At 31.2% G+C, this 16,210-nt stretch overlaps 1 protein-coding gene across 1 annotated transcript in view; it reads left to right on the top strand.

The window, feature by feature from the left end:
* The window catches only part of LOC140441758 (uncharacterized), a 234,801-nt gene extending 226,846 nt beyond the window's left edge, over positions 1 to 7,955 (top strand). The window contains exon 2 of the mRNA XM_072532660.1: positions 1,138 to 7,955. Within this exon, the coding sequence (XP_072388761.1) occupies positions 1,138 to 2,592 (1,455 nt within the window). The 3' untranslated portion in view covers positions 2,593 to 7,955. The remainder of the gene's footprint in view (positions 1 to 1,137) is intronic.
* The last annotated feature ends 8,255 nt before the right edge of the window (positions 7,956 to 16,210 follow it).

The raw sequence follows: 16,210 nt of genomic DNA, 5'->3' as shown, positions 1-16,210 counted from the left end.
TTATGTAAACTTATTAACAAATGATATTTGTAAATTACATAAAATTGTACGTGAGGACTTGTTGAGAACTCCTGGTTTATTCCATTTATTTTGAAAGATAGACAATAGAGAACGCCATCGCACACTGCAGAAAACTGGCAACGTCTTGGCGAAATTCCCATAAGGTTAGCATTGCATATCTTACCATGATATAGACTAGTCACTTTGAGACAAAGTATAGAGTCCAGTTTAGAATTTATGGTAAAATCGATAAAAACAATAACAAAAATAAACAATATATATCACTAACCTGTGTTAATCAGCAACTAAATTATCTACAACCTGTTAAAAAACAGAGAAGCCACTTTTTCTTTAGTTAACATCAATTTAACATATTATACAATAATATGGGTTTTGGGAACAAAAGCAGATTTTTTGAAATCCGTGTTGATATATATGTACCCAGTAATGAAAGGATTAGACTGTGGAGGCAGGCATGAGTGCACAGATTTAATCTTAATTAGTGGAAGCAATGAGAAAAAAGAAGAGAAAATATATTTTCCAATTTTTAAATTAGGATGAAGAATAAATATTCGTGCTGTTGGTGAATGTTTGGCATATAAGGAAAATGTAACTAAAAATAAATATTATGCAAATAAGATGTTCAAGTGTGCGGTTTATTCAAGTGCAAAGTAAGGAGTGAGTTTTGATAATGATTGTTGATTTATTATGTGCAGAGCTGATTTGTATTTCGAAGAAAAAATTTAACACCAGAAACCAGTAGCACAAGCAAATTGAAACTGGTTCTGAATTAAAAATAATTACAGTTTTGTGTCAATGTTTATTCTGTTAAAGATACATAAATTATTTGGATTATTAAAAAACAAAAAGTTTCTGCCTTATGTTTTGAATTGATACATTCCAAAGATTTCAAATGTGTCGTTAAAATTTTTTATATAAATTAAATATAATTAAGATAATTTATTTGAAGTGAATTTATAATTAATAAGTTAAAGGAATTCTCAGTAAATAATCTTAAAAAATATCCCAATAATTAACTCCTGAATTTTTTTTCTTTCTGTATCTTTTATCTAAACTAATTTTGTTTAATAACTGTTTTTTATGTACAGCAATTATATTTTTATATTTTATTTTCAGATATTCTGTGGCACAAAGATGGCAATCGAGGGCCTGCCCTTACATAGACAGGAGCCCGATGGCGATCAGGACATTCTCGCCGGTGCTGATTTTCTCTCCGTGTTCATGGAATCATCACTTCGAAGAGCTTATGCAGAAACAACGTCAACAGTTTCTCCTACCACAATCATTGTAGAATTAGAAGAAGAAACCGATTATACAACCAAACGTGAAAAAAGAAACTCTAACGCTGTAGATTTAAGACGTGAAACCTCACCCAATTCTTATTCTAATAGTCTTTATACGAATACTTTGCCCTTCTCTCAAAGTACAGAACAAGTTAGTGATAGTGATTCTAGTACCAACAAGGACGGTGTTGTTGTAGCAGTAAGTGTATCTTCGTCTGTAGGCAAAGCAGTCAATAGTTTATACAGAAGATCTACGCTTTTACCAATTCACAAATATTTTTCATCAGATCGGTATTCCAATTTGGCTATTGATAATAGAAAAAGCAGAAATAATGTTTATACAATTTCAACCACCACATCACCCGAACCAAACACTTACGCACCGCAACAGCTTTATAGTCAAATATTTACAACATCCACTACAGCAAAACCCTTTCAAAATTATTTTGATATTGAACAAAAACCAGGTATAATTGCAACAGTACGTAAAAGTGACCTTAGTGTAGAAGAAAGCGGACCAATTACTAAAGATAGTGAAATAGCTTCTGATTTTAGTGGAAGCTATCCAGCACGTGTAAGAATTGCACCTCCGTTTGATCAATCTACATTTCTAAATCAAAACGTACAGCAAACCGACAATCGATCTTACAATCCAACTTTTATATACCACGATAATCCAGAAGACTCGAACAGCGCTAGATCCGTTTCATATAGTTCTATAGTTCAAAGTTTACCCCAACTAAGCATGGAAGCTGAAAAAACAGAACCACATGAAAGACACGAACGAAATTACAATGACGCTAAAAGTCCTTATATTAATAACTTGAATATTGGCGTCGATAAACTGAAACAAAATGATAGCAAGATATTAAATTGGCAAGATTCAGAACCAGATCAAAAAATCACCGAAAAGCCATGGCCAAACCAACAAAAATACACACCTACTACACCCTTACCTGTGGAACTACCAAAAGTGTATGCCCAACCAGAGCAAAACTACGAAGTTGACGAAGCACTGAGCGTTGTAACTAACGGTAGAGCTCACGGTGTGCAACCTACCAAATCAGACAAAAAACCCGACGACAATCAGAAGTTTGGTTACGTTGTAGAGGGCAAAAATTACAGAAAATATAGAGTAGAGGAAAGAACCGCTGATGGTTTTATAGTAGGTGAATACGGCGTTGTTAGTCATGATGACGGTTCCCTGAGAGGTGTGAGATATACCGCTGATGGTACCATCAACCCCAGATTGATTTCTGAGGCGCTGATGAAATTTCTCTCTCTGTGATTTTTTGCCCTACTGGTGGCTTAAGAGACCGGCTGTACTGAATCTAATCTAGTTCCTTTTTTGGATATCAGGAAAGTAAATATGCAAAAATAATTGAACTAACAGTTAATTCTCTGTCTCAGTTAAAAGTGCAGTAGTGTTGTGTTCATGTCTAATAAATAAAGATGTATTTAAAAATTAAATGAAGTTCGTTAAATAAGAAAAAGAGATATATTTAGTATATACAAGTAATTACTTTATATAAAATGTATTTTATCATAAATATTATTTGTACAAACAAAGTTTCCAATGAAAGTATTATAGCTTTTTGTTGATAAAACTTAATTCCAATCACTTTTAACGCATTTAAAATTGGGATATCTAGCGGATAAAGTATAGCTTGCAAATTAATTATATATATATATATATATATATATATATATATATATATATATATATATATATATATACAGTTGACACAATTAAATTTGATATTTCCTTTTGTGCTTCTTTGTATTGAGTGAAAAGTTCGTCAATGTCTTCATCCTCACTGTCTTGGTTATTGTTATTAGCATCGGAATCACTATCCTTCAGATTGAAGCAGTTATGACATATAAATAGATCTCCATCGTTAGGTATAGGTGTCTTTACATATCTTCACTATCTAACAAATAGAACATTTGACTTTTTTGAATTCTTTTTGTTGCTACACTGGTTTTTGGTTAATTTTTCTTCTCTTTTTCGTTTTCTTTCTTGTTTTTGTTTTTTCTGCTCTTCCTTTAACTTCCCCTTTTTTCGTAACATTTCTTGATATCGTGCAGATGTAATAGCAAAAGGAAGTCGTTTTCTGTTACGTTTATTTTTTCTTTCCGGTACAGTAGGAGAAGTTAAAAAATTACCCAGCAATTCGTGCTTAACAATAATTTTACTTGTAGAGGATAAGTCATTAAAATTAATTTTATATTGTTGAATATGGATATCATTGATACTACTACTCTCAGAAATATTTACATTTTTAATACCACTTTGTTCTGATGTTTTTATTTCAGTATTTTTAACGGGAGATGTAATAGCTATATTTTGAATAATATTAATGTTTGTGTCTCTATTTTTTAGAACCATTGGGTTATCCGAATGTTTTGGATTATGTTCAAAAAATTTAAAATTTTTAACAACAAATTCAAGTTATCGTCGCTAGGTAGATTATTCTTTGGATTTTCTTTTAAATTCTCTAAGTTATGAACTTTTTCAGGACCTAAGATATTTACAAAAGTATTATAATTCATCTGGGATTTTTATGATCTGAAATGATTACATTTTTTACTACTTCTTTACCTAAACATTTTGTGTAGTCAATAGCATCTGCTTTAAATGGAAACAATCCGCAAACCTTCAAATCATTTACTACTGTTTCAGTTTTACAGCTTTTTTTGTAGCTTGCTGTAATATAGAAGCAAATACAACCTTATTCACTGCCCCTCCTGAATGCTGTTCTTCCCATTCTCTCACTGACTGCCGCCAAGCTTCTTTTAGTGGACGAAAAATAGAAACGTCACATGGTTGTAAAATCTTTGCGGCGTTGTGAGAAAGTGCAATTACTTCAATCTGCAGTTCATTACACAATTGACTTAATAAGGAACTTAAGTGACTCTTGTGCCCATCTACAAAAAAAATAACTGGAAGCTTAATATTATTTTCAATTAGGTGGGGGTAAAAAACATTCGCAATATACTGATAGAATGTCTCTGCCGTCATCCAACCATTATCGCTTCTGCTTACACCCCATTTAGGATTAATGTATTTACCAACTTTTTCTGGAATACGTTGATAAGGATAAATAACCATAGGCACGCAAATTTTACCGTCTGCTGAAACCGTAAACATCACAGTGACGTTTTCTTTTGAACAGCTTTTTTCAACATTATAAACATTTTTTGAACCTTTCATAGCAAATACTTTTCCAGTAGATGGACATATTTGAAATCCTGACTCATCTCCATTAAAAATTCTTGATGGATGAGTTAGAACTTCTTCTAGATGTTTTCCTTTAATATAGTTTTTAATATTTTTAAACCAGTTTTTGATGTCTCGTTCAGATACACAAGCGCTAGCTGCCGTCATACCTTCACTTGTCCTTTTAGAAACCTCTGGATGTCGCTTCTAAAATCCCTGAAAAAAAATCAAACGATGCTGTAAACCATCCATCTCCAGGTCGATTACCTTTAAAGATATTGGGGAGCGGATTTTTGTTTAAAAATTTTTGCACGCTACTTTTAAATCGTTAGCCTTTTGAGCAAACCTTTTGAAGCGGTTTCTTGTGTTCATCTGGAATATTGAATGTAAAATCAAATAATACTATGGATTAAGATATATTAATGAACGTACCTAACCAAAGTATTCTCTTCCTTGCAAGTTAAAATAGGAGACGGTCCAAGTGTATCTTTATGTTCCGGATCTATTAATTTAAATTCTATAATGGACTTTGGAATTTCATATTTTTTTCATCTGTTCTATACTATTGAGTGAAATTTTGGACATCCTTAACAGCTTCTATAAGTTTAATCTTATCGTATTTTCTGAGTTTAGGCATTTTACTACAATCCTAAAAAATCAATTTAGTGATTGAACGGTCAAATTTAGTTATTGGACAGCTGTCCAATAACTGTCAAATCGATTGCTAAATTAATTTTACTCCTATCTCCAGTTAATTATACGTAAACCCGTTTAAAATTGTAGAAATATGTGGTAAGTATAGTTATCTAGTGATTGGACAGGCGTTTCATAATAGAATTTAGCAAGTTTTCTAGTTTAGTTATTGGACAGGCGTAATTAAATCCGAATTAAAATCCCTATTACTGTACGCGATCTACCTTAGGGACTATAAGTGCCTTTACTACACCCTTTTAAATAAAACTACCATCTTACCTTAAAAATAACACGTAGTTTTAAAAAAAAAGTCAGAGCAGATGCTTAACACAATGCTTAAATGTCACTTCACTCACATAACCTAAAAATATTTACCGCCAAAATCACAGAACCCGTCAAAGGCACAACATAGACATAAGAATGTACGTAATATAGAAACGAGTAGTGCTACGTGAAATATACTCTTGTTAGCACTTGCAGAAATCTTATAATCGTAAGTTAACACTATAATGTCCAATAACTGTCTCGTGTCCAATAACTGGCGTTTTACCCTATGTTTTTCGTTATGCTTTCTTTAATTTGACTTTTACTTCTATTTATTTTATAAAAATTATAAGAATCTTATTTAAATACTAAATATATCTCTCTTAAATTTATAATTATGTATTTATAATATGCAAAGTACTTTAAATGTAAATATTGTATTCAGTTAAACAAACAAAAGACGTAATTAAGAAGCTAATGAGCTTATGGCAATAATAAATTAACTAAATATGATAAATGTTTTTTCATTTTGTCGATACCGTATTTTATAGTATAATATATTTATTTACCAACTCTTGACAATTATTTTTGATAATTTTCCTGGTTTTCTTATGTAAAAGTTTTCTGTTAATGATACTCCAAACAATTCTTGCCTTGTTTTCAGAAAACTTAGGATCCAAGCTCTGTTTGATTTAAGTTGATGTATTTTAAATTAAACTAGAGAGTGGTTTTCTTAATCAGTGCCTTCGAATTCATGGTGCTATTGAAAATAATTACATTTTAGAATTTTTTGTAAAAGATCTAGCGACATGGTCGGTGTAGCAATCCACTCATTCATATAAAATTGTATTAAATTAAAACGAAGTCTTGGCAAATATTTTGCAATAATAATTATATATTGGCAGTTAGCAGACGCCAATAACTGATATTTGTAAAGAGATAATATATATACATTAATTTAAAGCTATGTAATATAATAAGTTTGAAAGAATACTGTTTAATTTTTTTGTAAAACATTTATTCTTAATAGCTTACTAAAATACATTACGAAAGTGGCAATAAATAATAAACTATTAATTATATCCTAAATTGGAAAATACTGTAAAATTAAGATACTCAGATATTCACATACACAAGTAATGTTAATAGTTAGAGTGCCATCGGGAAAAAAAGTTTATGATAGATACCGTCTCCAAACTTTAAGTATCGCTTTATTAGGCCGAGTCTCACACATTTTTTTTTTTGGTTCTGGAGCAATTTCCTCTAATTTTACCGAAACGTGTCGATTTTATGACATACCGAAAATGTCTTTGCTGTTGTTAATTAAAGTATCCTGAAATAATTATACTCAAAGAATACGTCTTCGAGTCTTATTTATAAGATTTTGAAATAATAGTGAGGTATGTCGGTTTCATATTTATTCGAGACTCACAAATCTGTAAGTATTCTATAAGACATCCCCCCTCCTTTGTACTCTCTGTGGCTGGAAAGAAATTTATTAGAAACATATTTATAAACAAGAAAATTTGTATAAATTTGTCATTTTTACAAGAAAAAAACGGGTGTGGCAGTCCAGTAGGACTGCCGGTAGAAGTTATACTTCTATACACGCGTTCGCCGTTAAAAATTTATATAGAAGTCAATCTGCACAATCTTTACATATGTAATGATATAGGTAAGAGAGAGCAGAGAGAGAGAGAGAGAGAGAGGGAGAGAGAGAGAGAGAGAGAGAGAGAGAGGAAAGAGAAAAAGAATTAATTATATAGGTATATGGTGCATCGTTTGCTGTATATAAACATTTGACCTGTAATAGGAGTATAGTAAATGAAGGATTGTATCAATATTTTAATAATAAAAATATATATTTTTATTTTTATATATGTATAAAAGGAGTTGAATGCAAAAAAAATTTACACATACTCTGCAGTAAAATTCATTGTTTATTTTGTTATTAATATAAAAATTACAATACAATAAATACACTGCAACATAATTCAATATAATGATACAATATAAATTAAAATGTAATATTCATAAGTATTTAAAACTGCCAATATACATAACTTACTTTACAAAGATAAAAATAAAAAACCAACAACTCGAATTATGTTGTAAATTTTCATTTTATTTCAAAATTTATGTTTTTTGCGTATATTACATATATTTAATAAGATTAACGTGAGGTTTTTAAATATTTCAAAAATAAAAAAGGAAATTCATAATTGGGATTCGAACTTACAACCACCAGCGTATGAACCAAACACGTAAAGGATTTGCCAATTAGACATGACACTAACGGATTTTAAAATTGACAGTTCTCGGTAAAACAGTGATTATTTTGAAATACAAAAGCCTAAAATAATTATAAACGTTTAATTTTAAATAATACAAAACATATCACATAAATAATAATATATACATATTATATTATATAAAATATTATATATATATATATATATATATATATATATATACAATATTATATATATATATATATATACAATATTATATATATATATATATATATATATATATATATATATATAATATTAAATACAAAAGGAACATTTTTAATCTCGAGAGAGGAAGAGAGAGAAAATATATCTTCTGTCTCTCTCTTACTCATTATCTTACATATGTAATGGTTTCACAGATTCTCTCTCATGCAAATTTCCAACGTCGACCGTGCGTATAGAAGTATAACTTCAAAAAGTTCAGAAAAGTTTATAAAAGCAAGTCTGTAAAAAGTCTGTAATAGTTTGTACGAAGGACACAACACAGCACAGCAGCTTTCGGCGGTCATCGTCTTCTTCTGCAGGTTTGTACCACATGCATTAGAACAAGGGGTGACTCGGCGGCTACTCCGGGGGCCACAGTAGCTTCTGGGACTGGCGGCTTCGGGGACTTCTCGATAGCTGAAACCTCCGGTACTGGAGTGTCAGGAACTTCAGAATAGGTCGACGATAAGGTTAGCTGCTGGTGTGGAGATTGGAGCTCAGTGGGAGTCTCGGTCGCAGGCTTGATTTGAATGTTGGGCGTTATATCACCAAGTGGAAAGGAAGGGCTGGAAAATTAAGGCCACTTATCCATTCCCACAGTGTCTTACATAGGGACATCGACCACTCCATTCGAAGTGCCCTCTGTGTATGTTCCATCTTTGGTAGACTATTGATATTTCTCACATGATTGATGAAATAAAACTCATTTTAAAAGGTGGAAAATATTCTAGCCACGAGTCTAGGTTCGTAGAACGGGAGCAGAGCCCCGACAAAGGGCTATCAAGGTACAAGAGACCCTATGTGGGAGTCGGAGTAAGACTAGCCTGTGAATTTAAAATGTCCCATATTTATATGTTTCGATATGGGCATTTTTAAATCGGTAGTCTCATAAAATATCAATGTCATACTAACTAACTACATCTTTTGTTTTAAAATTTATTTATTCATTAAGAATTTAAATAATTGTAAATAACGCAACAACTACGAGTATGACCATTAAAAAGAGAAAACTTTGTTTATTATTACGATAGATTAATATCTATGGCGTTTCATTTTAAATTAATCTCATATTACACATTAAATGAAACTGTAAATTTTGAACACCCTGTAAAGAGATGTTTATTAATCCATCATGGAATACAGTCAACGAATATCCAAGTATTTAGATGTCAGGGAAAATTTGTAATAATTGCTTAAATAAGTTGGGAATAATTCTTCTTTTACAACTTTACATTTTAAAAAAAGTCGATATAACTCAAAACACTCTGTATTTAGGTATAGGGAACTCTTATGACAATATACCTTGTTTTTAGCGTACAATTAGAAAATGCAATAAAATACAGGGCTTCCCATAAACAAATATATAACTTTAATACGTGGCAATTTATTGGGATATTCTGTATATTTCAAAATCATTTGACATACATAAAATGTAGGTTTCATCAACTTACAAACTATTCATTTAAAAAATTCTCACCCTGTATATAATCACACATATTCGTATTACATACGTACCACGTAATCATAAATATTACATACAGTATTCGCTACAAGCTTTTTTTACCGCCAAATTCTTTTTGATTTTATAATGTAAGCTAGAACTTTTACAAAAAATTGTTGGTCTGAAATGTTGTTAGATCGTACTCAACTTTGAGATATTTGCTCACATAAACGATTGTATGTAATATTCTAAAGTTCGATATTTTTGTATCTAATTTTATTTAACGTAAGTAATATAATCTAGATAAGTAAAATGTATTTTTATTTACTTTATAGGCACTGAGTATAACTCAGGTCAGATACGATTGATACCCATACATGAATTGGCTCCCACCCATTATAAAAAAAAGGTATAATACACACCAGAAATTAGACACGACAGTTTTCCTGTAAAAGACGTATTTGATGTTCAATGAAATTTCTTTTAAGACCTATTGCGTCGGTATACTCTTTTAGGGACACTCCTACTACTTACTTTAATATAAGTATCTATTTAAAAATTTTTTAGAATCTCCAAAAACTGGAAACTGTTCGGATGGCAAGTATAAAACAAAGAATGGAATTTTGAATGAAAACTCTCGCATGCATATGTCCGTTTTTGTAGAGACGTACTATTTTTAGCTCATATATAGGTGGAAATTTGGCATCTTCAGCGATGTAGTTCTCCACCAAGAGATCTTTAAATTTTTGAACTGCTGGATATCTAGGTCTGGAAGATTGCCTACGTCTTCGGAGTCCAAAAAAAGACCAAACACGTATTTTAAGTAACACATAATGTCTGATTCGTTCAAATATTACGTTGCCAAGCAGCGTCTCTAAATCTTTCGCCACCTGTTACACATAATTAAAGTGAAATTCACATAGACCAACAATCGTTTAATGATAACAACATAAAACTACAACACATCTTTTTAACTTCCAATGTATGAAAGTGTCGTAATTTCAACGGAATGGCTTAATTTAAAATTCATAGCTATATTAGCTTAATCAGTCACTAACTAAAAATATTCTTAAAGATTTCACATGATCGAATTTATACAAAATATGAAATATACATAAGTGACTCTCAGTTAAGCCTGAACGAAAGGACTTGGGAACAAGAGAGGCGTTGTTTGCGACACAAACACTCATTCAAACATGCCTCGATCTCCAGAAAAAATATATTTGCCTATATATTTGTTTCATCGACTACCAGAAGGCTTTTGATAGAATCCAGCTAGACAAAAAAATATGGTATCTGACAAGGCTGTGTCATGTCTCCATTGCTCTTCAACTTGAACTCTGAATGTATATTCAAAGACCTCCAGAAGACCACTAGTATTGGGAGAATAAATTTTTGTTTTATTACTTTATTATTACTTTTAGCAATTACTGTAATTCAAAGCGATAAACATTTTTGAATCTGAATCTGAGAGAATAGATTTTCTCCTTATCTACAGTATGGTGGAAATGAAAGGAATAAATTCGTTATTTCGTAAACCGGAAACTTTAAGGAAAAATCATGAAACCCGTCGATTTTTATTTTTAAATAAGCTATTCGTAAGAATACATTTTTTTTTTGACGTCATCTATGTGAGCGTGATGACGTCATCGCTAAAATTTTTAAATAGAAAGGGGGGTATAGTAATACATCATTTGAAAGGTCTTTTAAATACCTATTTAGCCATATCAATATGTCTGAGTATTTGATGTCTGTAATTGTTTAAAAAAATTATTAAATATTTATTATTACAATAAATATTTATTAAGTATTGATATCATATATTATTGACACCCAAAAATAAATTTTATAAAGGCCATCACTGGTAATGAAATGTCTTTTTTATCTACTTTTTACCTTTTTAAAAAAACTAGTTACCTTATCCATATGAACATTGATAGTTAGACATTCAAACTTAATTATCTTTCTGTCAAGTGATTAATAGTATTATTGTAGTAAACGTATTCAAAAAGTCTTTATATCTTTGAACATGAAGCTAACTGAAACGCAAAGAATTGAAATTCTCATAATGATTGGTTTTGGAGATAAAACACGTACGCAGAAAGAAGTCTGTGCGTTATTTAATAATAAATACCCCCGTCGAGAACCAATTTCACAATCCACTGTAAGCAAAATTAAGAAAAAATTTAGAGAAACGGGTAATGTTAAAGAAATCCTAAAGGAAGTAGAAAACCAATATCTGAAAACCAACAAGTAGACGTTCTGTTAGCTTTTCAAGATAATCCTCATAACAGTTCACGGCAAGTAGCATTAGATAATGACATGGACCATTCAACAGTTCTTAAACAGCTAAAGAAGGAAAAGTGGCATCCCTACAAAGTAATTTTAGTACAAGAACTTATGGAAGATGATTTTGATAGACGAATTGAATTTTATGACATTAAAATGGAACGAAATAACAGAGATCCGATGTTTTTAAAAAAGATTATTTTCTCTGATGAAGCTACATTTCTTCTAAACGGTCATGTCAATCGTCAAACTTATCGGTACTGGGCTACGGAAAATCCACACTGGATTCAAGAGTACCATACTCAATACCCAGAGAAAATTAATGTTTGGGTGGGAATAATAAATAAAAGGTGTATTGGACCATACTTTTTCGAAGAAAACTTAACAGGTCCTCGATATTTAGAATTTCTTCAAAATTTCTTGCTTCCAGAATTGAACCGGTTGTTTCCAAACAGAAATGATTTATGGCTACAGCAAGATGGTGCGCCTCCACACTATGTTGTCTTGATACGCAACTACTTAAACAACGTCTTTCCAAATCGGTGGATAGGTCGAAGAGGAACAATAGAATGGCCGCCTAGATCACCTGATTTGACTTCTCTTGATTTTTTTTATGGGGATATTTAAAAAGTAAGGTGTATCAAAATAGACCACAAAATATTAATGAACTGAAAGAAAGAATACGTAATGAGGTTGTTCAAATAACTACGGAAGTTTTAGAGAATGTTAGAGAAAAGTTCGCGACACGCCTTTCTCATTGTATTTTAGCTGAAGGTAAACAATTTGATCACTTAATTTAGGTTTCGTTGTATTTATTGAATAATACTTAATAAATATTTATTGTAATAATAAAAATTTAATTATTTTTTTAAATAATTACAAACTTTAATTACTTAGACATATTGATATAGCTGAATAGGTATTTAAAAGACCTTTCAAATGATGTATTACAATACCCCCCTTTCTATTCAAAAATTTTAGCAATGACGTCATCACGCTCACATAGATGACGCTTACATAGATGACGTCAAAAATAAAAATGTATTCTTACGAATAGCTTATTTAAAAATAAAAATCGACGGGCTTCAGGATTTTTCCTTAAAGTCTCCCGTTTACGAAATAACGAATTTATTCCTTTCATTTCCACCATACTGTATATTAACTATCTGTTAAGAGCATAGGCTCAAAATTTTGGGCCAATGCTTTTTAAATCATTCATTTTTTTAAATCCTAATCAATCATCCATCAATCAAATCCTAACCATCAATTATCAGTTATACAAAAAGTTTAGCAGACAAAAACAACAATTTACATTAAATAGGTATCATTGCAAAACATTCAATTTCTGAGAATTAACTCAAAATGTTGAAGTCAAGTGTATGGTTCATGTGAGACATAATTAGAGGTTAGAATATTAATACCAAAGCTTATATTATTCTCGAAAAAAAAACTAAACAATACTAGATGGCGCCAAAATTGGTATAAAAATAAACAGTAAATATATTAACAATATCAAGTATGCAGACCCTACCGTTCTGCTAACAGAAAAAATAAATGACTTACAAAATATACTAGATAGAGTTAATAATAGAAGTGGAGCAATGGGACTGGCAATAAATCTTCATAAAACTACTACTAAACTACTAAATGATACTTATTTAGAAAAAGGTCACAAATTTAGATATTTAGGAGTAATACGGAAAAAGGCTAACTAAAACTTAACTAAAACAGGCTAGCAACATGTACAATAAATGGAAGCAAATTATATATAACTGAAAACTAAGCTTAGTAATACAAATTAAGTTATTAAATGCTACGTTTGATCAGTCCTTCTGTATGAAGTTGAAGCCTGTACATTAAACATAAATATCATGAGACGTTATCGCAGAATGCTTAGAATAGGCACAACACAGTACAAATTGAATAGTATTAAACACCATACATAGAGGGTTAAAACTTATAACAACGATAAAGAAAAGGAAGACCTCGTACCTAGGCTACATAATGAGAAATAGCAAATATAATCTACTACAAATAATAATTGAAGGGAAGATAGAGGGCAATTTATGGAAATTATATTTAAAACTGTTCGCCACTAGCATTGGTTTTCCCCGTTCGCCTAACACTTCTGTAGATTGCATTTTCACTATAAAACTATGAGTAAACTAATATGAAAAATAAGTTTGCAGCAAAGTGTATACGAATTTAAAGAATGATGGAAAAATCCAATTTCTAACTGGCCATCCACCCCAATAACATCCATCACCTACCTAAATTTATTAGAATTTCATCGGGAGCTAATTCACGCAAACCCTTTTATCGGTAGAGAGCTTATTACCTGCAAGCGGGAGCCAATTCATGTGTATCCGCCTCGGAACAGAGGCGAGAAAGAGGACAACGAATTTATGGAAAGCGAGAAATATACTGCGAATCGGTATTTGAAACGTGAACTCTCTAAACACAAAAGAGCAAGAAATTAGAAAAGAGCTTTTTGAAAAAAAAAATATGGACATATGTGCACTATAAGAGACGAAGAAAAAAGAAAGGGATCAAATTATGCTGGACGACATTCTGATGATTTACAGTGGTGTTGCGAAAGAAACCACAGCCAAAGAAGGAGTCGCCCTGTTGATATGCAGAGCACCTGAGAACAATAGAGATACGTGAGATAAGAGAAAACTTCTTTGAACGCTTTCAAAATGTGCAATATGTACTGAAATAATGAAAATATCAGAAATAAAAATGGAGACCTTTTAAAGAACCTCTCAGTATAAGTGAAATACTTATTAATAATGCATTTTTCATACTTATACAATACACTTGTGAAAAACTTCTCTGTTTCTGATCATTTCTTTTAACTCATGCATAGGTCCATTATTATATTCCTGTAAATTGATAGACCCAGTTTTGTTGGAGATGAGATCTTCCTCGTCATCTTCGACCTTCTACTTGGATAATCATTAATACAATATTTTTATATTGAACTTTGTTTTTCTCTCTTTCCTAACCCTCTAGAGGACTATTCGAATGTACAATTTTAAAAATTTTACAGATTAACAAAGCCTTTCACAATGGAGTTACTAGACCTGCATGGCTCTTTTTTCTTGTTTGGTGGACACTGAACCACCATATTTGATGATCTTTTCATTTTTGATTTTAGCTAATTTACAAGAAACAAATTATTTTAGATGACAAAATCACCATAAAACATGTTAAGTAAAACTATCAATTATTCTTCTCTTTTTTATTTGTATTTGAGTTAACCCGTATACGAACAAATTCGATCGAATTTGAATATACGACCCCTGATTTTACTCGCTTATATAAGTCTCTCAAAAACTGCACATACTCACCAGTGAATCCTTTCTTATTAAACGGCCAACACAGGGAACATCCATAAACTACGTCGTAAAAAATTTGTACTTTTGAATACCCTCATGATTACACTCGATGTCGACGTCGCAAATGCAACTCATGGCCCCCATTTTTAGTGATTCTTGAAAAAAATTCATTGTTATTTCTGGAATTTTTAAAATTAACTATAAAACTTTATTTACAAATTTATTACAACAATAATAATTAATTAACATTAATAATTCACTCAAAAATCGTTTAATTTTATAAAAAAATTCATCAGAATGTTTCAAAAGGCATATAGCTTCAGATTCTCTATATTTAGTAATTTTTATTGAACGAGCTCGACTGCATGTTAAGCGTTGACGCTTTTACATGAATATCTGATACTTTGCATGATGCTACCTTCTAGCAGAAGCTAGTAAAAAATATTTTTATTAGAGGCAATAGCGACAAATTAAAATACACCAAACGACATAGAATGTGCACTCATGGCCCCCTCCCTGCTGTTGTATATCATAGTAATAAGTAAAGTCCTCCCCCCTCTCTTCTCTACGACATAGTTTATGGATGTTCCCCACAGAACTTGTCAACGAACTCTAGCATATGCTTTCCCAAGATGAATAAATGCCATATAAGCATATAAACCTCGGTTATTGGCGTAGGTGACATACACCCACTCCATTATTTCTACTCACATATTTAAATTGAACTCCGGCTGCAGTTTTGTTTGGTGGATCGAGTAGCTCGACAAAACTGTTGCCAGTCCCAAGCCCTGATAAAGGAGGAGGGGTCTACAGCCAGGTTAGCACCCTACTGATAGACTTTAAAACCATACAGCTGTATGGTGAGCAGCAATGACAGAACAATTAACAACATTAATTAATAAAATTACAAATCACAATAAAATACAGGAAGAATGGAGAACAAACGAACTAATTCTACTATTCAAAAAAGGAGATAAAAAACAGCCGAAAAACTACAGAGGTATAATCTTGTTAAATACTACGCTCACACTTACAACTAAAATTTTGCAAGTGATAATAAATCAGAGGATAAGTATAGTAGCTAAACAACAGGGTTCTCGTAGTGGAAGATCGTGTACAGATGCAAAATTCATTATAAAACAAATTACTGAGAAATCACT

The sequence above is a fragment of the Diabrotica undecimpunctata genome, chromosome 5, assembly GCF_040954645.1.
Source record: "Diabrotica undecimpunctata isolate CICGRU chromosome 5, icDiaUnde3, whole genome shotgun sequence".
Lineage (NCBI taxonomy): Eukaryota > Metazoa > Arthropoda > Insecta > Coleoptera > Chrysomelidae > Diabrotica > Diabrotica undecimpunctata.
The sequence above is the reverse complement of the archived record's forward strand: the minus strand, read 5'-3'. Positions and strand labels throughout refer to the sequence as shown.